Raw genomic sequence first — 27729 nt, 5'->3', positions numbered from 1 at the left:
TATTACCATTTTATCTGTTTTATTATTCAGTATAGTAAACCTTTTCCTCAGCTCTCTGCAGTAGATTAATTTTCCTCTTCCTGAAAAACTCTGTATCATCAGCAAATGCCATTACCTAACCATTTATTGCTTTTATGAGTATGTTGAACACAAGAATTCCCCACCAAGAAAACAGATTTATTCATTCAGCAATTAAAAATTGACTAAGTGATGAGAAACAGACTTGTCCTCTTTTCCCACATCAATTCACTTTCTTTAGAAGCTTCTGACAAAAGACTGTTGCCAGTTCTCGGCAATTCAAATATGTTATCAGCAATCTTACCAGTTGTCCGCATAGTGTGCAAATCCTTCAAGAATTTTCATTGTTTCACAAGACGTGATTTCCTTCCTTCCTTCATATCTTCCCCAGATATGCTCATATGTCCACCAGCTCCCCCCTTTTTAGTGCTCTTTCAACCATTTAGTAGAACTGAAAATCAGACTTGCTGATCCTCAGGAAGCTCTTTTAAGGCCTGTCATCACATTTGCTGCCTTCCATTTCTCTGGTATTAAGGCAGCCTTAAGCAACAGATTACACACCACAGCTATTAACTCATCTGGCCCTCTCATGTTCCTGTAGAAAACTTGGGTGTTACTGTAAATCTCAGTGATTTGTTACTCTTCATTTTATCATCCAGTTTTAACAACTCTGTGGACACTAATTCAGTATGAGATGTCCTCCAGCTCGCCTCCCTTAAAGAGAAATTTTCCGCTTAAAAAGCCTCTCTCTGCTCCATCCGAGCAGACACAAGTCACTAATTTTCTTCTGCTACAGCCTCATCTTTGCCCTCTTACAACTTGGTCACCTCTGGGCCCTATGGTCTCCTGCAGGGTTTTCACCTGTGCTGCATCTGAAAGCAATTTATTGGGTTTTATGCTTTTCACAAGATTCTCCTCAAAAACCTTTTAAACTTATTGAGTTTTTTCGTTCAACTTGCCAATCCTAAAGTCCATGCCTACTTTTCCTTATTTGGACACAGGTTCCACTTCTTGAAGTATATCTTCCAGCAGTCTTTTTTACATCATCTTATTAATTCATTTAAAGTTTTTCCTATGCATTCGCTCTGTGCTTTAGCATAGTGTCCTTAAGAGATATCCACGGTGCACATTCTCTTTTGATGTTTTACACAAAACCCCTCAATGTTGTCATTAATCTCCTTGAGATTAAACACTAACGTAACAGACCAATTTTTCTTAATTGCTCTTACAAAGATACTGAATCCAAGTAAACATATTTTTACCATGGGCATATTGAACTATTTTGAAGGCCTCCTAAGCACACCTGAAGACCAAATGAAAAACTGCTTCTCCTCCTAAAAGCTACGCCATGACAGTAATTTCTGGAGCCAAAAGATTAATCTCCTCTTGTTGCAAGGCAGTAACTGCCCTATCCATTTAGGAGTAATCAAAATTTTCGTTGTTACAATCTGTACTCTTACAATCTCCCCCACCATGCCAACTCTTAACATTCATTGTAACTGCCGCCACCTTGGTTGGACAGTCCCAATACTACTTTTCCTATTTAGATATGGAATTTCAGTCACTAGACATTCCACCTTTGCTGCTAACACAGCTAGTTTACTTTATTAAGCAAAATAGCACATAATTTTCACCTATAAAATCTTTTGTATTTTTCCTACATAATTAATACTCTTGATATTGTAAGGATAACTGCTTATTTCTTTCCATCAAGGTTCACGATTTCTTACTATATCAAGAGCATCGTTAAAAAAACAAACAAACAAAAACAAAAAAAAACCCCACAAACAGGAATTTAAGTATTTCCAATTTTCTTTTGGGCCTCCTAGGATTTGTAAGACACTCAAAGAAAATGAATACTGGGCTGAATATGTTTGTCCTGTCTAAATCTGATTGGTCATTCATGTTACTCTTCAGTCTGGATGCAAGAGTTGATATCAGAAGGTTGGAAAAACTACAAAAGACTTGTGTTATTACTTTACCACTAGTGCTAGATAAAGAATGTCATAGATATTTCTCTTAATGGAATGGTTAGGAAACCACTATTGATCTGGTCAAAGCATTTCTTCCTCAGGGTAATTTTTAAAAGACAAAGGAATGGACAGATTGGTGTTTCTCTAAACATGACACTACAAGTATATACTGTAGGAAAGTGTACATTGTTTTGTTTCTGACAAAACCGAATGCTACCTCTTCCTCACATACATTGCTGAGAATACTGCTTCCACAGAACCGCTTTGTGACATTTGAACAACAATCACCTCAAGTGATTAAACAGCAAGACAGGTGATAAACAGTTTTGTCCATTAACTCTCAAGCAGGGGACTGGGAATTACAAAGGAAAAAGGCAGAGACACAAGAGATTTATACAAAGAACACATAGTAAGAAAGAATCAAGGGCCTCTCTTCATGCTCAGCAAGGAGAAAAAAAAAAAAACAGATCAAGCTCTTTTATTTTTCCAGCACCCAGTAGTAATTTTTGGACTTAATTACAAAATGAACCATGTGATACAGACCATGAGTCCAAGTCAACTGACACTTGTATAAATAATTAACCATCTCCTAGTGATCCAGTAATCCCTTAAGCCATTTAACATCAGGTTCAATCCTACACACTGGATTTTCAGGGAGAGGCAGGCTGGAGGTCTGTAGGATTTCACATGTGATTTTGCCACCTCCCTTCTAAGTCTGTGAACTTAGGGGGAAAAAAAAAAAAGTAATTTCTTCTCACTGTTATTGTTCAATGGCATTTGTACCACAGGTTCTTGTTATCCATCTCCCTAGGTTCAGCACTTTCCATGAGAAAGGAACTATCAGCCCAACAAAGACATCCCAGCAACAAACTAGAATATTACTTCAGTTAAGAAAAAAAAATTCATTACATTTTAATGGAAATTAACAGTTAGCATTTTGCATGTTATTGGACTGGCAGTTCCAGAGATGTTTCCTGCTTATTTCACAACAGTCAGCTGGGTACACTTCTCCCACATGAGCTTCTACCAGTATTGCTAGTCAACACTTACTCCCAGGTACTGAAGTCTTGCCAGTGCTTCATTTCACAGAGAAGACTACAGAAGCCTGCAAGCAGTCAGTTGTGGATGGAAGTGCTTGCCAACACTTGATTCAAATGAAATAGTCTAGTGACTGACGTTCCTACACCCACCACAATGTCTGAAACATCTTGATCTGTTAATTAGACGGTTTTATGTAGTTCGGGTATTCCATTCCTAAATGAAAATTAAATTCCTAATTATTTCAGTGGTCTCAGAGTAGATACATTCTAAAAGCATCTAAATTGAGGAACACAGGGAACTCAGATGAAGGTTGCATGTTGGCTTTATCTTCTGCTTACCAATCATATTGGCAACATGACTGTCTTTTATGCAGCACAAGTCAAAAATGAAGTGTGCAGCAAAGAAATACATTTAAGCAGTTAAAATGACAGGGAAATTTGAATTATAAGCCTACTAACATCAGCTTGCTGCACAGTACTGGATAAGCTGCAAATCTGTGCTTCAATTTCATCCCTGTAAATCCAAAGCAAATACATAGCTCTCCTCTCAAACACATAAATAGATTTACAGGAACTGACATTTAAATAAAACTGCCAGCTTCTTTGTTCTCTGTGCAACATAAGCACAAGGTTTCTGCTGTATATCCAAAGCTTGTGGGTACAGCACAATAAAATTCATAGCAACAAATTTTCACCAGCAAGGTGTGCTAAGTGCTGTAATTATCAACAAGATTGAGAGCGGCCCAGACCCTGGTGACAAGACACCAAGCGTGTGGGAGCATTCCTCAGCCTTCTAAGTTCTTTGCCAACTCTTCTTTAGAGTGGTACCAAAAATCCAGACTGAATTTTTTAAAAGGAGCTTGAGACATGTTTTGAAAGGAATCGCATGAAGCAATTATTTATGATGAGATAAGACTGACTCCGGAAATTTCAGTCCCGGCAAGCATCTTCTCCAACTTCTTCACCTGTTTGTGCAGCAGGAACACAAGCAGAAGATTCTTGTCAAAAGGGTGAGCAACAATTCAGCTGGCAGTATTATTCTAATAAGCTTCACAGAGAAGGTGTTGAAATAAAAGGGTTTGTGAATGGTAGGGACAGAGACAGCCAGTTTTGTTGATGCTGCACAGACTACCTGGAAGGTTATCAGACAAAAAATTCCCTCTATTCCAGTGATTAACCAAGAGGTTGAAGTGGACAAGAGCAGGGGCAAGTCTAATAGGATAAAAAAGTTCATCCTGTTAAGAATTTCAAGTTGCATCCTTGGGTGGGGACAGGATTTATTACACATGTCCATGATTGCTTCTGTAAAACCCAGTGCTTAACCATCACTGACACATTAGAAGTGACAGCACTGGCAAGTACTTGTCCTCTGCATATTTGCCTCAAACACCATATTCTTTTCAGCTTATTTAACTAGGACTCAGGGTTTTGGCCTCCAGAGAGAGAGAAGGTTTTTTCAGAGACCATGTAACAGCTCTCTTAATGGTGATAACCTCCTGTTTAAGGAAGAGGACTGAGAAACTCACCCTGTTTTCAAGGGGAAACTGGTAACTATAAAAAGTGATGAAGGAACCTTAAAAATAGAAATATAATATTCTGAAAAACTAACAAATAATTAAAATTATTTGCAATCCTTAAGTCCTGAAGTGATTTGCAGTCCTTAAGTCAATGACCAAACTGGTATTTTTGCAGATGTACAGAGAGGCAGTTGGTCTACCTTCATGAAAATCACCAACTTACCTATTACCTTTTTTTAAAATAACATCATACTGGTACAGAACATTTACTGATGTCTTCACAATGTACCTGGATTACTGGAGTTATAACTACCAGAAAATTGTTTCTCCCTTCCTTTCCCCCTCTCCCCCAGGTTACTCTTAAAGGCCATCCATTGCACTGTTTCAGAGAAGAGCAAGTTGAGGTTTGAGCTTGACAAGCTGTGTACAAACCAGTACTGCCAACATGTGCACGGAAAAGGTGCACAGCCTTGACGTTTCTGTTAGACTTCACACAGAATAAAAGCCTGGATTTTGCTCAGTTCATCTCAGATTAACTACAGAGACTGCCACATTTAATTACAGACTAAGAATTTTATCCACACCATTAGTGTGCAAAAATACGAGTTCATAGACTTATCACAAGGGAAACCATTATCTATTCAGTAAAACTGGATAAGGAAAATTAAAATCCCCACATCAAATCTCTGCCATAACAGCCAGACAGTCCTGCCAGTTGGGATATTTCTTTATCCTGACAGATTTCACAGCGCACACACTCTGTGTGGGAGAATTACTGGTCAGCAACAGAACCTTACTGCTCTAAAGACCAAGTCACCCTGACATTTCAGTATCCCTCTCCCTACAGGAAAAACAAAATCCTGTCTACTTATTTTGTTTCAGATGTTCATTACTGATTCTGTGTCATACAGCACCCAGAAAAGTCACTGTCCTAGATCTATTCACTGAATTCTGGATTTACCAATTTACTTAGTGGTCGTATTCTATCTCAGTTTCTGGAAGTCTATGGGCCAACCCTGCACTCCTTCCCACCAAAGTAGCTCCTGCTCTTAGAATTCCATGGAATGGAAAAGACAATATACACATGCAAATTATTACTTATGGATTACATACTCAGATGGACCTAAAGAACAGTTTTACTATTTTATGTGAAAGACTAGAAGGGTGGAAATAATTCATAAGATTATTATGGAAGTGAAAAACATTGTATTCAGGCAGAAGCTGCAGAGGGAATTCAATTAGTTGCAGTGTGTCTGTATACGTACACATCAGTGACCACTAACTACCAAAACATAAAATGATATTGTTGGTAACAGTTAAACATGTAGTCATTTTAAGTACTTCACGGATTGTTTAGTGGCCTTTGATTATGTCAGCCAACAGCCAAATAAGTACAAAAGGTTTGTTTTAGATGAAGCAGAGAGAATTGGTATTATGAATCCAGGGATAATCTGAATATAAATTTACAGAAGAACAAAAGTTTAGAGGCATGCAGGCAAGAGCTGGTCCCCCACCTTCTACAGTTAAAAAATGTTTACATTTAATACAAAGCAGTCAGAGTCTGATAGATAGAAAGCTGGTGGGTGAAATTTTCTTAAGACCTGAATTTTAATATTTGGTTCACCATTACTCATTCTTAAACACAAAAGAGGTTTCCTGGCAAGTCTAGTTACTCTTTAGTATCCAATCATTTAATGCCAAATCAATACCTCCACACATCGCTGCCTTTGGAGAACATGGAGGAGCGGATGACCTCCGGAGCCATCCAGGCATATGTCCCAGCTGCGCTCATTTTGGTAGTTTTATGCCATTCCCTGGCCAAGCCGAAATCCGTGATCTTCAGTATCTTGTTGCTCAGATCTCCATTTTCCACCTTTTCGAGTATCAGTACTGGAGAAAAGGGAGGGGAGAGGAGGGGGGATAAAATGTATGCAGAGTAAAGCTAGTATTTATGCAAAAGAGATCTTTCTGGAGATCTCCCGAATTTCAAGACTATCCTTGACTTTTACTTAGTCAAACATACCACACTCCATTACAAGTTATTTCAAGCTGAGCTCTTCATCTGACAAGTGAACAGCTGTCTAGCGAATAACTTCAAATTTAACCAAGATACTAAACCCCAGAGAACAAATAGAAAAACAACATAATTATTTAATACATTGCCCAGTGTCATTCGGTATAATAATTCTCTGCTAAGAGGAAGTGAACCACTGTAACTTCTAGAAATCCAGATAAGTGAAGACATTTCCTAATTAATCCTCTCTCAGCAAGCCAGTAATAGCATCTTTTTCTTTAACTGCTTAGAGGACTTTTTTTTTTTAAATCCAGATACACACACAGGCTGCATATACCCTTTATGTAAATGTGCTAGGAGTGGAAGGTCCATATACATACTATTTTTTAATAGTCACAATTAAAAAGAAAAAAAGGAAAAAGATTGATGATCAGTAATAGCATGCCCAGTTCAAGACTTGATAGACACCACCATGTTATCGTTTCCCTTTCCCACCATTATGAAACTATTTTTTTAGTTAATCTGTCAAAGTTTCTACCATGTTTCAGCAGCAAAGTTTATACCCAAGAACTTTAAAAAAACCTTGAGGCAGAACTCAAGAATGGTTTGGTATAAGGCACATATTCCTTTTCACCCAGAAACTGTACTGTCACACCACTCTGAAATGTAAACCTGAGGCCCAGAAGTCTCCACTCTGCTTTAGCAACATCTCTTTATCTTCTGTAAATTGACCACACAAGTTGCACTGGCATGTAACATCAAGCAACAGAAGATAATAGGCCACTAAGCTTCCACAACTAATGTAGCCATAAGCCTGTGAAATGGTTTTCAGCTACTTTGTAAAGGGCCACAAAGAAAAAATATTTGTATTACCTTAGTGCAATGACTTCAGAGCAATACACCATCATTATGCAGCTACTCTGTTTTACAGATACAGGTTCTTAGAAAACAGGATTTTTTTTTCACCTCTATGTATGTCTGTGTGAATTGCATACCTTTCCATCTTTGAATAGATCTGATCACTCAGGACAGAGCTAACAGTGCCCAGATGATCAGCCTAACAAAAGTGATTTAGCCACAAATATAGAGCACCTACACCAAAAAGGCAGCTAATCTACCAAGGTAGCAAAATCTACTCATTCTGGTCTGTTGATTTAAAAGACCTTTTTTTTAACCTCTATCTCACACAGAAGTTAGAAAAAACAAATTAAAAATCTTTCACAATCCCAGCCTTAAAAGGAGAAATTGTTTGGCAGCAAAGACACCGGTCCTAGTTTTCAGGCAATCAGGGAAGAACGACCATTGAACCAGCAGGAACATGCAGTATGTCAGTTTGTTAGTGTTGGATCACCGTTTCCCTGTTCCAGCAGGGCCCATGCAAGAAATCTCTTCCTGCGTGCATGCACAGAGCCAGCCAAGTTGTAGATGAAGGGATACTGCTCCTAACAACTCAAAACCACCTTTTTCCTCTGTAGCACAGGTAGGAGCCAACTGGCAGTGTGCAAAAGGGACTGGTGAAGCAAACTGGGTATTACAAGCACATTCAGACAGCTTCAAGGATCTGACTGCTACAGCAAACCAACTTAATATAGCGAATCACCAATACTATGGTCTTCACATCCTGCAAGCGCGAAGTCAAGCGTGGTGGGTTAACCACAGCTCAGATGCATTATGTCCAGCAAGACGGCTCTTCCATACCTTAAGGTGCCCCGGCTGAGACAGGAGAGCAACATGATCTAAACAGGCCTTGGTATCTCCCAGCAAGGCCTTCCCGGGATCAGGCAGTCACTCAGATACAGGTACATATGATTTAGATGTGTCATTTCAATTACTAAGAATTTATTAAGAACTTTATTTACCACAAAGACCCTCAAGAATCATTACTGGTAATGATTCAATCTCACTGCTTAATTTCTTGAGATCCTGGCAGACTGCAAATGCTGAAGGACAACATTCAATCAAGATATGTTAGGTCTGAGCTTAGAGAGATACAAAGGTAGAAATCAAATGCTGGGCCTCCTCTTATCTAAGTTATGATGAAGACCAGTGGTTTTTTCTTTGAAATTAGGATGTCTATTGAGGTTCCTCCATATTCTTTGAGATGATCTTTGGTGCCTTACAAGAAGCATCAAGTTTTTTTTCATATCAGACACTTGTGAGAAAGCTTCCTGAAGTACAGAGAAAGAAGTAGGTACCATATAAACAAAGGGGTGGGTTAAGTAACCAAACGCAACAAGCCAATACTTACTGGTTTGATGACAAGACACACTAACTAGCAGGATAGTATGAGGCAGAATTCAAAGACCATTTGATCAGACTCAGTCTGGTGCAGTCCTTAGTCATAATCCAACATTCCAGCAAGTTAGGAACAACAGTGTATTGCTAGACATGAGAAGACTTGTCATCATTATATTTTCAGTAGTTTTTAACATAAGTTTCCATCTATGTGATGCTTTAGCTTCTGCTCAGGACAAAATAAGCTGCAGTGACAAAGAGAAAAGGCAGCACTGCATGGCTTGCTTTCATCACTAACTTCACAGCATTTTCAGTCATGTCTAAGTAGTTCAGAGCTACAAGTGGAAGTTGATAGCCTAATCTCTGAACATTTAGGATACCCTATGCTTGGGACTTCGATACTTCATGGAAAGTTACCATCATGCTCACAGTACTAACTGCAGCACCCAGGCCTGTAAGCTACTAAACTGCCTTTCTTAGTTGTGTCCTTTAATTTGCCTTTGTTGCCATGAGTGAACCTAGAAATCAAGATCTGTAGTATCAGTGAACATACCCAGTTTTTTATGATACAGTTTGATTTAGTTGTTATGACTATTGAAGCAATAGAGGCCAGAGCCAAAGCAGACTAATGAAGTTTACAAAGAGCATCTTTAGTACATTCTGCAGATCATTGAATACTGGCCATTAACCAGACCTTTCACCCGGTCTAATACTCTTCAGTTAGTAGTCAACACCACATGCTGAAACAGAAGCATCATTAGATACTTTCCTGATACAACTGGAGTTTCTCATTCCAGTCTTGATCTGCACAAAGAGTGATGGGAAGTTAACTCAGCCAATGCTCTTATCATTTAAAGATGGTTTCTTAGTAAGGAGTGGGAAAGAACCAATAATGTACCCAAGATCCTCTTATCCTTGTTTGTGATTTAAGCTAGCAGCTTTTCTAGCAGAGTTGGAAATGATGGAAATCAAATTCTTGACGTCAGGGGAAGCCAGTTTACCTTCTCCAGTTTAAGTTTCATTCTGTATTAGTATGAACAGCTAGCAGGCTTTTGACAGAATCCAGTGTCAGTCTTTAGAAGTACACAGATCCCGAAGGGGATGATTCTCAGTTTCATGAGTCACAGTTGTGTATCAGTGCCATCAAGAAGAATGAGGATTTGGGTTTTTTCTAGACCCAGGGCCAACTCAGATGCTTTTGTTGTTTAAACAAAGATTTGTACTGAAAATAGACCTCACAGAAAGAGACCCGCTGAAGTATGACTGACACAATGGTATCTGACACTGAGTCAGCTCTTCCTCCTGCTCCACCCCATTTCTCATTATTATGCTTTACTAGAAAGACAAAACCATCTGCTTTAGTATTCAGAGCAATACAAAAGCAACTTACCTTAGAAATCTTAATCAAGTTGGTGCTACTGAATCTTCAGTTCTGTCTTGTCATCACAAGTCATTATGGAGATGCCTGCTCTGCAGGGTGCTAAACAGTTTGAGGTTATTTAATAGAAGGACAAATTTAAGGCTGCTGTTGGTCTGAGATCTTTAAGGACTGTTCCAAGGGTGCAGCTTCATGTTAGAACACTGAATTTTCACTAGCATAATTAGGATTGGGACTACATATATCTAGGACTATTCTATGTCCTTTCAGAAGGAGAAATCACTGCAGTGAAAACACTGTAACCTGCAGCTTCAAAAAATTTTGTTACTGTGGACATCCTGTACTAGTACCCAAACTCACTGGGAAGCTCTAAGGAGGGAAAACAAAGGATGAAATGAATTCTGAAGGAATACAGACTGGAGTCAAAATTAACATATTAAATGTTAGCCAAGTTTCAACTGCCACAAACGATAAGATAAAACTACAGAAGGGCTGCCCTGGAGGCAAGTGATAAACATTTTTAGAGAGATGAAATTCTGTCTTGCATGCATGAAGTCGATGCACACCTACCACAGCCTCACATGTTCAAAAGGCAAACGCCTTCCCTTTCTCCATCCTCATGAATCATATCAGGGAAAGCTGGCTTGGATGAAAAGCTCACAGCATCTCAGAATGCAGTCTTCCTGGGCTCCCAACACAGTCAGAAAAAACAAAGCTTCTCTAGAAGGGGATTCCAAGCATAAGCCTATATACATGCTCAAAATTACTCTCTACAGGAGCCTCTCTTGACTAGAGGCACATCTGTGTTGAGTGCCCAAACTCAAACCACATTAATCTCTGATCTGGTATAAGCAAGCAATTTCAATTAGAGAAGTCCCCCAACACACCAGATGTTAGAGAGCCATCTGGTGAAAACCAATTTAGAGTCGCAAGATTATCTTAGTGCTTTGAACTTTTTTCTAAATTAAGTTCTCAAATATATTGTCCTATTAGTAGGACAGTCAATGTAAGTCAAACTGGTACTACTGCTAAATGGATCTTAAATAAAACTGTCCCTTGGCCCACAAAGGCAGCTGGAGGTCATAATTCATTGCATCTTGCACCACTCACCTTAAGGATCACTGAATCAATTGAAAAGTCAATGGTGAACATCTTTGTCAAACACACAAAGGCTTAGGGCAAGGAGGCCCTCATTTCCAGATACTGAACAGCTGTATTTTAGTTTACCATGCATCTACCAGAAAGACATGAGATTAGATATACAAATACACCATGACAAGGTAAAGATAATGGTATAAATCTGCACATCCTTTGATCTACTTGTAGATATATTTTAAGAAAGCCCTAAGAGGGCTAGGTAAACCACGACTACTATGTCATTATCGCTCCCACTTCTTAGCCATTGCAGTATGAAGTTTAAAACTGCTGAGCAAACTTTGTTTTGGGAATATTCTCAACTTTATTATAGTGTTTCAATGCAAATAACTACGCTGTTGATATTGTTTTTTTCATTTTGCTTAACCCAACGTATTCCTATTACGACATATTTTTTCCCTCTTTCCAATTATGCTAGAGGCACTAATTGGCCTGGTTCTCATCTTCTGCCAGAATACACACATTTGTATCCCTTTCCTTTTATCTTCTTCTCAAACCCACCTACTCTACACTATTCCACACACAGACACATAAACCATCTGCATTGAATCTTTCAATCTGATCACTAAAACAAACATGATAAAGCTTTACTTAGGTTCTAAGATGGTCACTATATAAAACCTCAGTAATATGCCTCCTATTTTTTATCCAGCACCATACTACCTCTAGTATGCATGAAAAGATAAAGAGGCAGACTACTTTCACACAAAGTCAGTCTTCACAGGAGAAATTAAGGAAAAAAATTGCAACTAAATTAACAGCTACTGTTTTAATCCTCTGTTCTGCTCATATTACTCCAGCAGAACCAGACAACATATTGTAACCTCTACTCACTAACACAAACTTCCTCTGGAAAGCAGCAACACTGTCAGATTTTTTGTTTGGGCTTTGTGTGAGGGTTATTTTAATCTCCACCTACACTTTTGGACAGTTAGAACAGCATTCTTAATCTCCAGCGGGCCAAAGTAGTGGGAAAGAGCAAGTAGATGAAAAATAAACACTTGATCCAGTTGTTAGTAACATCAAAGAACTGGTAGGAAGTGGCTCCTCATTTCATCTTGCTGTCAAAATTAAGTGACAAGGCAGCAAAATATGGCCATATAATTACCTTTTTCTGGTTTCTCAGCCTAGAGAGAGGATTAGGTTTATCAGCATAGTGTAGTGCTGAACAGAATGCTGCTTCACTTTGTTTGAGCTAAAAGCTGACTCATCACTTCTGAAGCAAAACAACATTCAGGAAGGAATTACTACAGTGTGTTCACACACAGCAAAAATAGCACATTTTTATACATGAAGGTAGAGGAAAAGGGCTGATGTCTACTGCACAAAATAGTATGAACAGCCATGCATACCATAACTTTCTGGCTATACAAGCTTCAACTTCAACCTCTCTTCTGTTGTATTCCCAATTTAATTAGCACACAGCACACCAAGAAAATAAAGAACTTCCTGACTTAAGAGGAAAAAATTGATAATGACAGGATACCAAGGAAAGCAAGATTACCTTGCAATACCACCACAATAGGTAGCTTGGTAGTTAACTACTGCCTCCATGTTTCATGACAACAGCTGCAGCAGCAACTTCATGCTCCCTTTCCTATGTCAGAGAGTGTGTGAGTGTGTATTAACAAATAGGAAATACATTGCAAAAAAAATTTAACACAGTTTCTTGTACAGTCCAGCTTAGAGTTCAGACCAAGTCATTCACCTGTGCATAATGCTATTCAGTAAGCCTGGCACACAAGAACAGAAATCTAATAGCTAATGAACATGAAACTTGGTGGAAATGGTCATAATGATTAAGTGAAGGGAGAAATTAACAACAAAAAAAAAAAAAAGAGGGACTGAGTGCAATGAGAACTGAAAGCATAGAGGAAGAAAGGGAGCAGGCTAGAAGACAAGGATCCCTACTGCAGGGGAAAAAAGCTGGACTTGTCATCTATGGTACACCGGGATATCATTTCTGACTTGATGGATGATTGCTGGCTTCACATTTAACTTCCATATAACATTTCCCCAACTGAGACAATACAGTCAGTATTTTAGTGCCAGAATACCTGCTACTCTTATTTAAATACAACAGTCTTGGGCAGATCATGAAACAACAGGGCTACTACCCCGTGATAAAGCAACATTAAGTCATGTGTTTTAATGTTCTATTTTGAAGCTTTATCAATTCTTCATAGAGACACTAACATCAACAGTGTTTCTAGCATGCTACGGAGGCTGCTGGTGCTTGGAAACAGGTTGGGAGAACAATCTGAAGAAAGTATCAGAAGCTTGTTTGCCAGAAATACAAGAAAATCAGATTATGAAGCTACTTTAAGTTAGCCTGAGCTTAAAGGGAACTCCCACCACCCCCACTGTCTCTAGGTCTGGGACTCCCAGGTGAGACCCCAAGTACAAGCTACCAGACACAGAAACTTGATGATGTAGAGTTGAGAAGGCCTGGAAAATCCGAAAGGATCCAAAAGTGGTAGAAACATATGAATAGCTGTGTCAGTGCACTTCAGGAGCTGTTTCAGTCTGCACCAACATTACCAGTGCTGTGTCAAATGCTTTGTCATCCAAGATTCCAGGAATGAGGAAAGCAGTCATATCAAGACATGAGGAGAAACTCCAGCAAAAGGATTTAGCCTGCAAGCACTTCCCACTCACATCCATTCCCAAGAGCCCCTACTCATTATTTTGTGCTGTACTCTGTCTGCTCAGAGCCACATCAGCTGGTTACAGAGTCCAAGAGCTAGGCAGATGGCAGTAACAGTGATGGGTGGGTGAGAGCGACAAGAGGAAGGACTATAAATAAGACAAATATGTTATCTTTGTTATTTTACCTGGTGTAGAAAAATTTAATCCTAATATTTAAATCATTAAGTAGCCATCCAACTACCTGCACAGACTTCGCAAAGTTTGTTCCCCCGTCTCCCATATTCTCATCTGCATTATCAATGAGATTTCTCCTTTAGTCCCAGTGCTTCACCATATCTATTCTTATTTTGTTAGATTGAAGAGAAGCAAGAAGACCACTACTTAAGACCTCAAAGACTGAAAAACAGCAAAAGCACACAAACTCACACAGAATGACACTAGTCTACCTAAGGTACCTTTTCTTTCCTCATAATACCATGCATTTTTGCTGATCACTCCAGAGCAACTCAACTACCTATAGATACAACAGTCTAGTACCAATTTGTTTTCCCATGGGCCTTTGCTCATCTGTTACTGTACAATCCCTCTTTTCAACAGCAGTAAGGTCAACAGGGAGCTACAAAAAGGGGAACCGCTTACCCTGTCAAAGCTGGAGTGACATTGCTGCAGTCGAGTACTCATTGTGGGTGGGAATACTGGACACATTTTATTTCTCCCTCCAGTCTGCAAACAGAACAGCCTACTGTGGTTTCACTTCCCAAAATGAAAAATGGCAAAGGTTTTGTCAGACAGTGGATAAGCATCAGCCCATCCAAATCCTCCATTTAGATAATTCAAGTACTGTAAGGAGATGTATCAGATACCGAGTCCATCAAATCCCCAGTGCAAGAGCTTTACAGAAAGAAATGAACAGAGTAAAACCTTTACAGAAACCAATGCTTTTTCACTCCTTAAGTGATCCTTAAATGCAAAACATGAGCAGGGTTTCACTTCTAAAAGCTGCAAGTCTTTTCCACCGGAGGATTTAAGAGCAATCCGGCCTCGTATGGGGAGGTATTACCATTAAACTTTTCCCTGCCAGCCTTAGTGCAAAAGTCTCAAGTGCAAGAACTGAAGGAAACAGAATATTTCAATTTCCAAACAATTCCAGATTTATAAAAAAATTGCTTTACACAAGTTTCAAAAGTCAGCTAAGGCTTACTGAAGCTGAAGTTATGCCAGAGAGGAAAAAAGTCTGACTAATATCACAGGATCCAGACTCTCCCACCCACTGATGGCAGATCGTGTCCAAAACCAAGCCAATCTGTTACAGGAAACCTTATCCTGAACAAAGAATCTCCTCACTCGACCCTGTATGTTTTCTAACAGCTTGTTTTTCAGACCACAGAATAAAGTCAGCCAAGCTGGGACAGCTCTGAAGGCACTTTTTGAGAACTTCTACTCCTAGCCAGAGGGTCCATGAACACTAAAATATTAATACTACACATGAACTTGAATTTCTTTGCTGACACCCCCACCCCACCCCCGGAATTTCACAACTGGGACAGCCAATTTCAGTTTACAGTATTATTCGTATTCATCTCCCCACAATCTATGTATAGTCTTTGCTTTGTCCAAATCCCCTTGACTGCCTTCTAGATCTGTCTCCAGTTCAAACACTTTCAACTACCAGGAGGCTGTGAAATTTGTACAAATGTGGATACATTTTTTTAAATGGAGACTAATTCAGAAAAATGAGACAAGCATCTTTCACCTTTTGCATGGGCCAATTACTACTTTTTATACTTGCTTTATCTGAAAAATGAGTAAGAACTTGCACTGTACTCTGAAGAAACACAATGCATTCTGAAATCTTACGGGTTCTTATTTAGAAGGTACTAGAGTAATACCAAATACTAACAACAGTCCTATAGTTTTTGAACAGTCCTTATTTGAAAAAGTATCCATAGATCAAACAAAAATACTCTTGCATAGAAGAAGACGGCTTCACTGAACATACTATTATGGTTTCGATTCCATTTTCCCCTCCCACAAATAAGCAAAACTTCAAGATACATTTCAGCTGAGATGGTGGTGGTGGGGAACACTGGATGTTAGATAAAAGGCGGCCTTAGTATACTGCTTCATTGCTGCTGCATTGTCTGGGAGTCATGGCCCCAATGAGCTGGAAGCCAGCTAATAAATCTGCAGTTTGCCTAACAAGTCAAAAAAGCAGTGTTATTGCAAAGGGGACAAGGGACTGAGCTCTCCAGGTATTCCTTTTTTTAATTACTAAGTCCTATTGGCAGTACACTGGCATGCTGCCTTAAGGACAGAACTAAGGTTTCGGGTAAGGATTTCAAAAACTCGCTCCAAAATGAGACCTCACATTGTAGTGGTTTGCCAAAATCTAATTTGCAATTTTAGCTCTACCTTCCTTAGTCAGCCTGCACAGCTTTGCTTCACAAGTATCCAGATAATGAGCAATCTGCTCTTGATCCTGCATTCAAAGTACTTAAAGTGATTAACAGATCTGCACATGGACTGAGTCCGGGCTTTCCGCATGCAGCCTTTACCTACCTTCTGTTGGGTCCCCTGACATTCATGTCAGCAGGACTGCATCTATATTCTAATATTTGTTTGTGGTGCAGAAGGCTGTGTTGCATAAGATCCTGTAAAGCACAGAATTTAAGACTCACTCAAAATCCAGATCTTAGAATGAAAAACTAAGAATGCAAATAACGCCTCTAGTAAAAAGCAAATAGTTTCTCTTTTTTATTACTAGCCATCCAGCAACAACACATTTTAAAAAAATATATATACACCTTGGAAGCAAAAGCTTTTTAATTACTGGGTATGCGTGAGGGTTGAGCAAATCCATAAGGCTGGCCGCCTGTCCTCCTCTATCAACCTAGAGGAGGTGATGGATGTGACAACCCAGCAGTTCTTGGATTTTAAGCCGCGCAGTACAGTAACTCTAAAGAGCTAATGCATAATGGGGGAGGGGATAGGAAAGGCCTCCAGAGCCATGATATATTTAGAATCGATCCTTTCACCTAGCCAAGCTGAAAAAAGTCTTATCGCTTTAGTGATCTGGTACAAAACACTGAATGCTCCTGGAGAACACTCAGGTGAGTTTTCTGGAAAAAATGGAGTTGTTCAGCTCTGGTTTCAGACTAAATCCTACAACACTGCTTACATTGGAACAACTTTCTAGCTCAGGCATGGATTACTGTACTCTTCATAATCTGTTAAATGCTCCAAGGAAAAAAATGTAATTACATCTGTACCCAACACAGCACTTCAGCCAAATGGTAGGAGTTTGAAAGCCTGCAACAAACCAAGAACTGTATTAGGCAACATCAGGAAAAGGAAAGGGAAGAGTACAATCACATGAATGACATCCATTAATTGTCACTCAAGAGACTGCCTGAAAAGAGATTTAATAATAATCATAGAATCATAGAATGGTTAGGATTGGAAGGGACCTTTAAAGATCATCTAGTTCCAACCCCCCTGCCATGGGCAGGGACACCTTCCACTAGACCAGGTTGCTCAAAGCCTCATCCAGCCTGGCCTTGAAGATGGCCAGGGATGGGGCATCCACAGCTTCTCTGGGCAACCTGTCCCAGTGCCTCACCACCCTCTCTGTGAAGAATTTCTTCCTGATATCTAATCTAATCCTCCCTGATTTCAATTTATACCCATTACCCCTAGTCCTATCACTACAGGCTATTGTAAAAAGTCCACTCCCTGTACCCTTGTAGGCCCCCTTCAGATACTGGAAAGCTGCATTGAGGGCTCCTCGGAGCCTCCTCTTCTCCAGGCTGAACAAGCCCAGTTCTCGCAGCCTTTCATCATAGGAGAGGTGCTCCAGCCCTCTGATCATCTTCGTGGCCCTCCTCTGGAATAAGGGAATAATAATGCTAGTTCAGTGGAAGCCATTTCCACAGAAACATTAAATTTGTGATGAAAGAAGCACAGAACTGTTTTGCTTTGGCTTCAGTTCAGACATCTCCACTAAACAGTCAATAACAGCAAGTACCATTCACTCCTGGAACAGGCTGCTACTCCACAATCTAAAAGGTAAGGAAGATAAAAACTTCACAGGGACCAGCACAAACCACTCCAGAAGCTGGAGGGGGTTTTTTTTGGTCATTTGCTTATGGTGTTTTTTGGGTGGTGATATGGTTTTTGGTTTGGGGGGTTTTTTCCCCCGTTTGTTTTAAATCAGAATTAAAAAAAAAAAATAAGAAAAGGAAGAGAGATTTCCATTAATCAGAACAAATGTTAAAAGGCTCCAAGATACACAATCAAGGCTCCAAGCTACAGCTGACAATAGTGAAATTCAGATTTTCCTGAAGGCTGCACAGTTTTACCTTAAGCAGAGCAGAACAAGTTGCCAGATGTTGAGGAAGAGGGTAGTCCTGCACTGCTACACATTAAAGTCCATACAAGGTAACAGCTCATGCAGTAAAGCTATCAGAAAGCTGTTCAATTTTTAATGTGTTAGATTTCTGTCGGTTTTCTGACCCAGTTTACTCTGTGGTCAAAAAGCATAAGTGACTACACGGTACCTTGATAAAGCATTCGGAATACGCCCCAGTGACTAGATGACCATAATCGTATCAAAACCACACACCTACAACTGATTACATCAAACAAAGAAAAGCAAATCAGTAAATCCAAAGGCAAGACTGACAACACTTCAATAAGCAGAATGAGTCATATCAAGTTCTATTAATCAGAGATATGATATTTTTTCTTATTTTCAGGATCCTTGAACAATGCAAAGTCAAAAGCAACTAAAGACTGTTCCCTCTAATGTCTTTTTCAAGGCCCATACTCAAAGAGGCGAAACAATAGGAAATCCTGTAATACTTGTGGCAGGTGGACCACACGGCCTGATTCATGTACATCCCACTGCCCTTACACATCATCTTTACAGCAATTATCCATACTAGCACTTCTTTATAGTATCCCAGGAATACCCATTTTAAGCACAGCAATTATTGCGATAAGCAAAATCTTAGTGGCAGAAGTATTTACCTGTTACTAGTAAATGGAGCTATTGGCACACTCACTATCACTTGCTACACATCTAACCAGGAAGTCAATACATCAGCAAGGTTGAAGCCATGCTCATATTTTAAATGAAGGTTTACAGTTGAAATGCAAACAGCAAATCTTAACGTTTCTTAACAGCCAAAGCAAATTTCAGAAGCCTGACGATGAAGCACAGCTAACTAGGAGATTGGCTTGTAGTTCTAAAAATCATCTAGGACTTCAGTAGAGCATTCAAATCACACACAGGATTTCAGAGATAATTTGGAATCTGTATGTGCTTAAATAAAAGTTTGGTGTTTTGGGAAGGTATTTTTATTTTTGATGAAAAATGGTGTTATAATAAATGCTCAAGTAATACAACAAAGCTTTTACGAAGCAGAGTGGAAGGGCTGTCTGCAGCAGTAACACAAGGAGCTCATAGGAGGGCTGTCTATCCTCTGGCTATTTTCTTCTGAAGAGAACCCCAAATGATGCTGCACCATCCTGCCATTACCACTAAAATTACTCTTCTACAGGCTGGGACCCAAAGATATACTATTATGCAAATCAATCCTCTTCTCCCTGATCTTAAAAACTGATAAAATCAAACATCTAATTAGAAATCCTTATACATTGCGATAGTTTTTCTTAGTGCATGAGGTTCTGTTACTATTTCATATTTGGAAAAAGTTCAGGTCTGAGGAAGGCTGAATTTACCTTTCTATTAGCAGCTGGACAATTAAGAAGCAATTATCATATATGCCAGTCACCTTTGGAAACCTTTTGGAAATCAACGTTGCACCAATATAACTGAAGCTACCCTATAATCAGAAAGTAAACGTCCCAAAAAGCAGCTACTTAAAATCATGTGCTATAACCTGTATTCTTTCCAACAGCTTAAGGGTTTCCTTGTCACAAGGGAATATGCATCACCTTCAAAATGGGATATTCCTTAAAATTAAGGAATCATCTTAGGTGATGAATCATCACTTCAAAGACCAAGACTGTGCGTAACTTCTGATGCTTCAAAAGTGACTTTGCTTCAGATATGTTTAAATACTAAAAGGAATTGTTTGATGAAAGTGAAAGTCAAGCTGCTGACAGAAATCTCTCAGAATTCAAATTAAGTTTATTGACGTGGTAGCAACACAAAAAAAAAACCAAAACAAACCCACATACAGTGAAGCTGAAAAAGTTGATCTAGCTTCCTGGAAATGCCAGAACAAGGCTGTTCTCACTCTTGACTTCCTACATAGAAATTTCAGAAAAAACAATTTATCCCAGCTCTGTCACAGATGGTCAGACAAGGAAATCATGGGAACAGCACACAGATGCCTAGGTACCTCTCCTGCATGATGGTGCTCAGGTCTGCTCATAGCAGTTCTATGGTTTCATATGCATAATATGGAGAAAGTGCCTAGTGTCATAATTCTTGGTCTTTTTTTTTTTTTTTCTTTCTTAGGAGCAAAAAGAACCCTGCAGAAAAAGATACGCAGTGGCAAAGACATGAAAAGGATATTAAAAGGTTTTTTAAATTAATAGACCATTTCACTTCTTCAAAGTGAGAGGAACTCTTTCCATTGTTGTCTAAAAAGATAAGGTATTCCATTTGTGAAGTTGCCTTTTTTGCTACTTGGTGCGAGCAGAGGAATACCAAAGTGTTCTTGGGGACATCAAACTCATTCCGTAAAGTCTTTCTATTTTTGACTTGCAATTAACAGTGAAGACATGAATTCATATTCAACTAAAGCCATTTACAGGAGATGTATTTTCATTTTGGAACTCTCAGAAATCTACTAAAACATACTGAAAATAAAACTGCAGCATGAAAGCATCTGTCAAACCTCTCAGAGAGGAAAGTGGTTGCACTAATTTAAACAAGCTAAGAAAAAAAAAAACACAACCCAAAGTAAGCTGTCACCCTACTTCTGTGATTTCCTAGTGTCTCAAGATCTTAAAAATTAGTATAACTTCAGGTATAATTTACATCTTCGGAACTAGAACTTCTGAGAGAGCTGGGTCTGTTTAGCTTAGATAAGAAGAGGCTGAGGGGGGAATCTTAGCAATGCTTATCTATACCTAAAGGGTGGGTGTCAGGAGGATGGGGCCAGGCTCTTCTCAGTGGTGCCCAGTGACAGGACTGGGGGCAGTGGCCATAAACTGGAAGACAGAAGGTTCAACCTGACCATGAGGAAACACTTCCTCACTCTGAGGGTGACAGAGCACTGGGACAGGCTGCCCAGAGAGGTGCTGGAGTCTCCTTCTCGGGAGACTTTCAAAAGCCGCCTGGACTTGTTCCTGTGTGATCTACTCTGGGTGATCCTGCTCTGGCAGGGGGGTTGGGCTAGGTGATCTCTAGAGGTCTCTTTCAAGCCCTATCACTCTCTGAATCTGTGAACTAATTGTTGAGGATTTTCTGCAGGACTATGGTCATGTAGAGAATCTCTGAGCAACTCTGGCTTCGGTCTAGAGCAAACAAGACACTACAGGGCCTAGAAGAGAACCAACAATGCATAAAAGAGAAGCAACAATGTTACAGCAAGAAGATCTGAAGGCCTTGGGAATGAAGAACTGTGAACACTCCCAAGCTCACAAAACCGCTGCACCTGACCAAGCAGAAACTGGAAGTTGCTACATGAACAAAGCTTGCTTACAGCAAAGTTGCTACATACACAAAGCCTGCTCACAGTGCCTAGAAGAGAACCAACAATGCATAAAAGAGAAGCAACAATGTTACAGCAAGAAGATCTGAAGGCCTTGGGAATGAAGAACTGTGAACACTCCCAAGCTCACAAAACCGCTGCACCTGACCAAGCAGAAACTGGAAGTTGCTACATGAACAAAGCTTGCTTACAGCAAAGTTGCTACATACACAAAGCCTGCTCACAGTAAAGATGCTACATGAACAAAGCTTGCCTTTAGCAAGATGCTACGTGGACAGAGCTCGCCTTTAATAATGAACAGAGCTTGCTTTTAATAAAGATGCTACATTTTTAAACAAATTATATTAGCTAGGAACCAATCATAATCGATGACATGTGTGCTAAGCATTTAACAAGTGTATAAAAAGGGCATGTAATTTCGCAATAAATTGGCTCACATCGATCATATTGATCATGGCGTGAAGTCCGTTATTTCATCCCTCGCAACAACTAATATGTGAAATTACAACTTTTTTTTCATTCTGTTCAACAAAAAGTTGTAGAAATACTAACATGAATTTCACTGTCATATTACCACATGCAAGAAATTATAGCTATTTGGAATTTTTTTAACCACAATATAAAAAGAAAGGCTGATACTCTGGGGAGACAGAGAAATAAGAAGAGCAACCAGAACTAGGAGTTATGCACCATTAGCAATATCGTATAGCATGTCCATAGAATCAGGTAATTGCTTGAGGGCAAAACCTGAAAAGTCATCGTTAATCACCCTTACAGTACATTCAGGCTCTTTGAAAGGCCTGGTTTCTACTGTACACGCTTTTAAAGCTTTAAAAAAAAAAAAAAACTACTGATTTTTGCTCCCTGAACTGGCCAACACCCACACAAAATTAATCTCCCAGCTGTTGTCCCTCAAAAAAATAAAAAGATCACATTTTTATCACTTTCCTCTTGGCCAGGTGGTTCCTTGCCCTGGAAGTCCAGATCAGTTACTCACCCAGTGTAAAGCATTCAGATGGCACTGAAATAGCTTCACTGTACACAAAGCATTCACCACACTCATTTAATTGCACTGGCAAAGGAAAACCATTCTGAGAGAAGGTACAACACTGGAGAGTTAGTCAGCAAATTACACTGAGGAACCGGGAGCAGCATTAATAGCGCAGACTTCCAAGCTGCCCTGCCAACACACTTTAAGCAGACGCTGAAAGAGGTGTCCTCTAGGATGCTGCAGGACATGGGAAGATGTTTACATTACATACTTTTCCTTCTCTGAAAAGTCAAACAGAAGAGTGTCAATTATGAATGGATTGAGATGTAAATACTGCAACAAGGAACAAGATACCCAATCACATGTTATCAAGACTGATACATAACATTTAAGTCCTGTTGTCCTTGGGTTGGATTTGAACTAGCTGCAAGGAAACCCTGCTTATAAATTCTGCCTGTACTTTAAAATAAACAAAATGGCAAGGAATATTGTAAAGTCGTAGGAACAACTGTCCAGCGACCATGTGAAAATCAGCTCTATTAGCATCTTTATGAACAGAAAAAGGCTTACCAACTGCATCAAATTAATAAGCAAAGCTGTAGCAGTTTGGAATTCTTTAGAAAGCTAGAGCTTTGCTTTGAATCTCAGGATACCATAAGCTTACCTTGGTGATCCAAAAAGTAGGAGAGGTGAACACCTTCACAGGTCTAGAAGGGAAGAACTACTGATTTGACCGAATCAGATTTCTTAGTGCTTATTTTGAGCTCTGTCCTTACTTCTTTCTTTGACCTTGGCCATGTCACTTTGCTGCTAATCTTTTGTGCCACTTGGTGGAACACAAACATGGTGACTTTTATAAAGCACTTTGCTAACTGGCATGAACACCCTCAGCAAAATCTTTCAGTGTAGTGCAAATAACAAACATTTTGCTGAGCCAGTCAAAAAAAAGAGCAAATATGCTTTTGCTAGTTCTCTGCTGCATTAGTTAACTGGCATTATTCCTACAGCAATGCTGGCATATCTAACCTTGACAGACAAGTAGAAACAAACAGGACCAGCTTCATTATTTACAGTATTTCACTAAAACCAACAGGATGGCCCTTTTGATCCTAAGCATTATATGCCAAGCACCTTCCTCTGGCCAGAAATGAGACTCAAATCACATAAGAGAAAGGGTAACTCCAAGAGCTGTGCTAAACATAGTGATATTGACTTCAGTGGGCATTCCTAGTTGCTTTTTTGTATAGCTCAGCATTAGTTTACTTAGGAGCCTACACACTGGGAGAGGCCTACCATCAATTCTGTAACATATTCTCAGTGGAGAACCAACATGCAGCTGTAGAGGGAAAGGTCAGCAATATCAACAGATGAAAAGAAAAAGAAGCCAGAGAGGATTGTCAGATTATTAAGATTTTCATATGGAATAAATTCAATCTCTTGAATCAAATGCCAAAAAAAAGATAAATATTTATCACCTCACACAGCAGAACAAAATACCTCGCCTGGGTTTTCTTTTCTTTTGTGTAGTTAGTTATACATCTGACATGCGAGTTGGTTACGCCACTGGAACACTTGCGTACCAGATCACTGCCAACTGAACTGACACTCAGCAAAAGAATTTCAGGGTCTCTTAAAAATACACCACAGGTGTGCCATTTGTTCTGTAAGGATCTGGGTGATCTTTATCCATGATCTGTAGAGATGCCATTGCCTGACAGCATTCCCAAAGCAATGAAACAGGCAACTCTCACAACCTCCAAGGTTTACAATAAATGTCTGCCTCAAACGAACACAGTACTTAGACAGGGCATTTTTCCTACACCCTAAATGTATTAGCATTAAACGTAAAGCTATGACAGTGAAAAGGCGAAAAAATTAAGAAAAATTATGTAACAGATAAAATGTCCACCTTCCTTGTTAAAAGAAGGAAAACAGAAAATTGGTTTGGAAAGTGCTTTTCGATGAAGAGAATCTCAAGAAACAGACACGTCCTGAATCTTCAAACAATCCCTGAAGTTCAGTCCCAAAACAAGATAAAGTTAGCTCCCAAATCAATCAAAACCTTATGTTCTTTTCTATGAAATCAGAAATGTTGAGAACGATTCTGAGCATTGTTTTGGTACCTACTGCTTGAGTCCACAGAGCTGCAATAGTTTAGATTAAAAAGGATTTTTTTCCTCCAAATACTTACAGATATAAATTGAGTAATTTCTCAGACTTGCATTAAAGGGCCTGCTTGACTTATTTTACTGTTCAAAATGCAATGTGACCTTCTTAAAAGGTTCATCATGAAGTACTGTCCTTATGCAGTCTAAATATAGGCAGACATCTGAAAGCCCAGCATTCTCTGATTTTTTTCTATTCTAGTAGAAAATTTGATTTTAAATAAGGCAACTCTGTTCTTTCCCATTCCCCCACCTTGTTCCCTAACTCTCAAATTAACTTATCCTTGCAGCTTCAGATGGATAGTGCAGGTCCCAGCTGGTGCTTGAAGGCAAGATGAGATGTACGAGAATCGCTATCTATTACTAGACGTAGGCAGTACCAATCATAGATCAATACAGCTGATGCTCCCATGACGGCTCTACAGTACTTGGAGATGTTTAGTACATGAAAGAAATGTGTCTGCAAGAATCTTTTCCAAGTTCTCGCAAGCAGAAGCTGTTCCTTTTCCAGAGACACATTACTGCCTATCAGCTGGTGGGTGGTAACTTGTGCGAAGAAAATGCTGCAAGTTTGTAATTCTACAGGCACAAAGATAACAAGGTAACCTGCTCTTTATTATCCACAGTAACTGAGAAAACGAAGTACCTCAGGAAACCACAGAAAACACGAGACATATAATCAGAATGCAATAATATACTTAATCCACTAATCTTTAGAAAACTTGTAAAAAGCTCTGCATAGGAAACAGAGCAGAGCGATTTCTAAAATTATTGCTACATAGAATGGAAAGGGGATTTCAGCAATGCAGTGACAGAGTATTTAGGGAAGACATGACTTGGGTAGTCCAAAGTTGTTTATCCTACAGATAACCATGTTAAGTCTTCCTGCACGTACAAGTAATATATACTTTTGTGAAGGAAAAAAACCCCACACACCAAAACAAAAAAAAGCCACCAAAAAACCCACAACAAACACAAAAAACCTCAAACAGAAGAGGCCAACAGTCCCTCCTCCCGCCAAAAGTTCCACCACTGTCATAATCTAATATTTATGATACTTGTTTTATAGATACACCCAGAAAAGAACATGTGTTTTCAAATGTTTAAAATAGTATACATATTTTAAAATTTCCCTCCCACCACACGGCACAGAAAGAACTCCTCTAAACAGCTGTTTTAATATTTCAAGCCCATACCTGAGGTTACTAATTCATCTTATTTCAAAAGAGAATTACAATACAAAGAATTTTCACTATAATATCTGAGGTCCTTCCCTCCAGTACCAACTCTACCTTTATTTAGTGTTCCAAATGTAGTACTGCTTTCTGCTGACTTAGCTGTAGTTGAATTTTCCTGTACCCACCATTTCTGTATTAGATCTGATATATCATCTCTGGTCAAGACCACCATGCAAATTCTCTACCGCTCCGCTCCAAACACAGGATATCTTTGAATCCTTCCACAGGTATTCCCACTCCTTATTCTTTTGCTATTGCTTCCTCCCAAATGAGGAAAAATCTAGCAATATATGTAGCAAAGCCCTCAACTTCTCACTGACAATATACAGTGCAGCACAATTATGTACTGCTGATTCACTGTGACAAGAGACATTTACTCTTGCTGCTGACAGCGCGGATGTTTTCTAGCATCCATATCTGTGTTTGGTTGGTGACACCGTGTCCCTCTGGTTGGCTTGGTTCTCTGGTTAATACGTTTTGTTTTCACAACCAGCAGTCTCTAGTCTGAATAAAAGAGTGAAATACCATGAGCTAACAGGTTGTTATCTTAGAAAAAACTTTTCTTCTAAACCTCAAAAATGGTCACATAGCATTAAGCTATAAAGTCTCAATGGACTGTTAGCAAAATAAGCAAGTAGATATTTTCTTAGGTAAAGAGGAAAGGCCCAGCAGCTAAAGGCAACTATTTCTTATTCACAGATGCAGCCAGCCATCCATTAACCAAGTCCATCGATCGTTCATTTTACAGCGTTTATCAATCAGCCCATATATATACTGTTACCTGTAAGGGAAGGGTTTAGGTATTAGGAAATCTTTGTATACGTTAAGATTGCCTTACTCTTAACAGAAAGTGAAACTTTAATAGTATAATAGTATTATAGAAACCTTTTCGTTGAAAGCTCTCATAGTTCCTATTTTCAAATTCACTAACAAGAGTTAATAATACTTTTCTTTTCCTTCACAACAAACTCTGTAAATTCACTGCCACAAGATTTGAGGCCAAAAGACCATACGAAGATTGCTGTAGATCTCCAGGCCTTGCAGACTGTAATGGTTAAGGCTAGCCGTAATTAACCTACTTAAGATATTAAAATTCCCATCTGTCAGACCTCTTTGCTAGATGTTACTGCCCTCAAAGCAAAAGCAAACATGTGCCTGCATCCCAGCCACGCAGTTCACAGCACTTCTTACTCACTCAAGCCATAAGTGAAAATGAGTTCATACTCGCACACCTATCTAAACCACTGCAGCCAATATACAGCTACGTTTGCTCTTGCCATCTAGACACAGGCAGAGAGAAAGGTTGAACAGCTGCACGCAGGCATCAGGAAATGATCATCTTTAAACCACTGCAGCAGTTTGATCCCACACGCATAAAAGTGTTCCATGCACGTGTTTGACTTCAAGGCAATTTTAAGTTTGGGAAAATAGAGACACTACAGAAACAATACCCAAGTGGCAGACAGTAAGACTTAGTATTACAGAGTAGCTATTCACTGTGATTTCTAGAATTGTAACCACCAAATTTCAGTCCCCGTGCTCTAATGTAAAGCACCACAAACCAGCTCAAATCCTGGATGTACAAGGGAACCCACCAGGACATCTACCTGTATTAATGTTTCTGTCAACACCAGCTCTATTAGGGATAGAGAGAAGGTCCAATTCAGC

At 39.3% G+C, this 27729-nt stretch overlaps 1 protein-coding gene across 1 annotated transcript in view; it reads right to left on the bottom strand.

The window, feature by feature from the left end:
- LOC104516784 (mitogen-activated protein kinase kinase kinase 9-like) overlaps positions 1–27729 on the bottom strand; it is a 46474-nt gene that overhangs the window by 17880 nt on the left and 865 nt on the right. Inside the window, 1 exon segment of the mRNA XM_010161223.1 lies at positions 6258–6438. Within this exon segment, the coding sequence (XP_010159525.1) occupies positions 6258–6438 (181 nt within the window).

This window comes from Eurypyga helias, unplaced genomic scaffold (assembly GCF_000690775.1).
Source record: "Eurypyga helias isolate BGI_N326 unplaced genomic scaffold, ASM69077v1 scaffold17391, whole genome shotgun sequence".
In the NCBI taxonomy this organism is placed as follows: Eukaryota; Metazoa; Chordata; class Aves; order Eurypygiformes; family Eurypygidae; genus Eurypyga; species Eurypyga helias.
The sequence above is the reverse complement of the archived record's forward strand: the minus strand, read 5'-3'. Positions and strand labels throughout refer to the sequence as shown.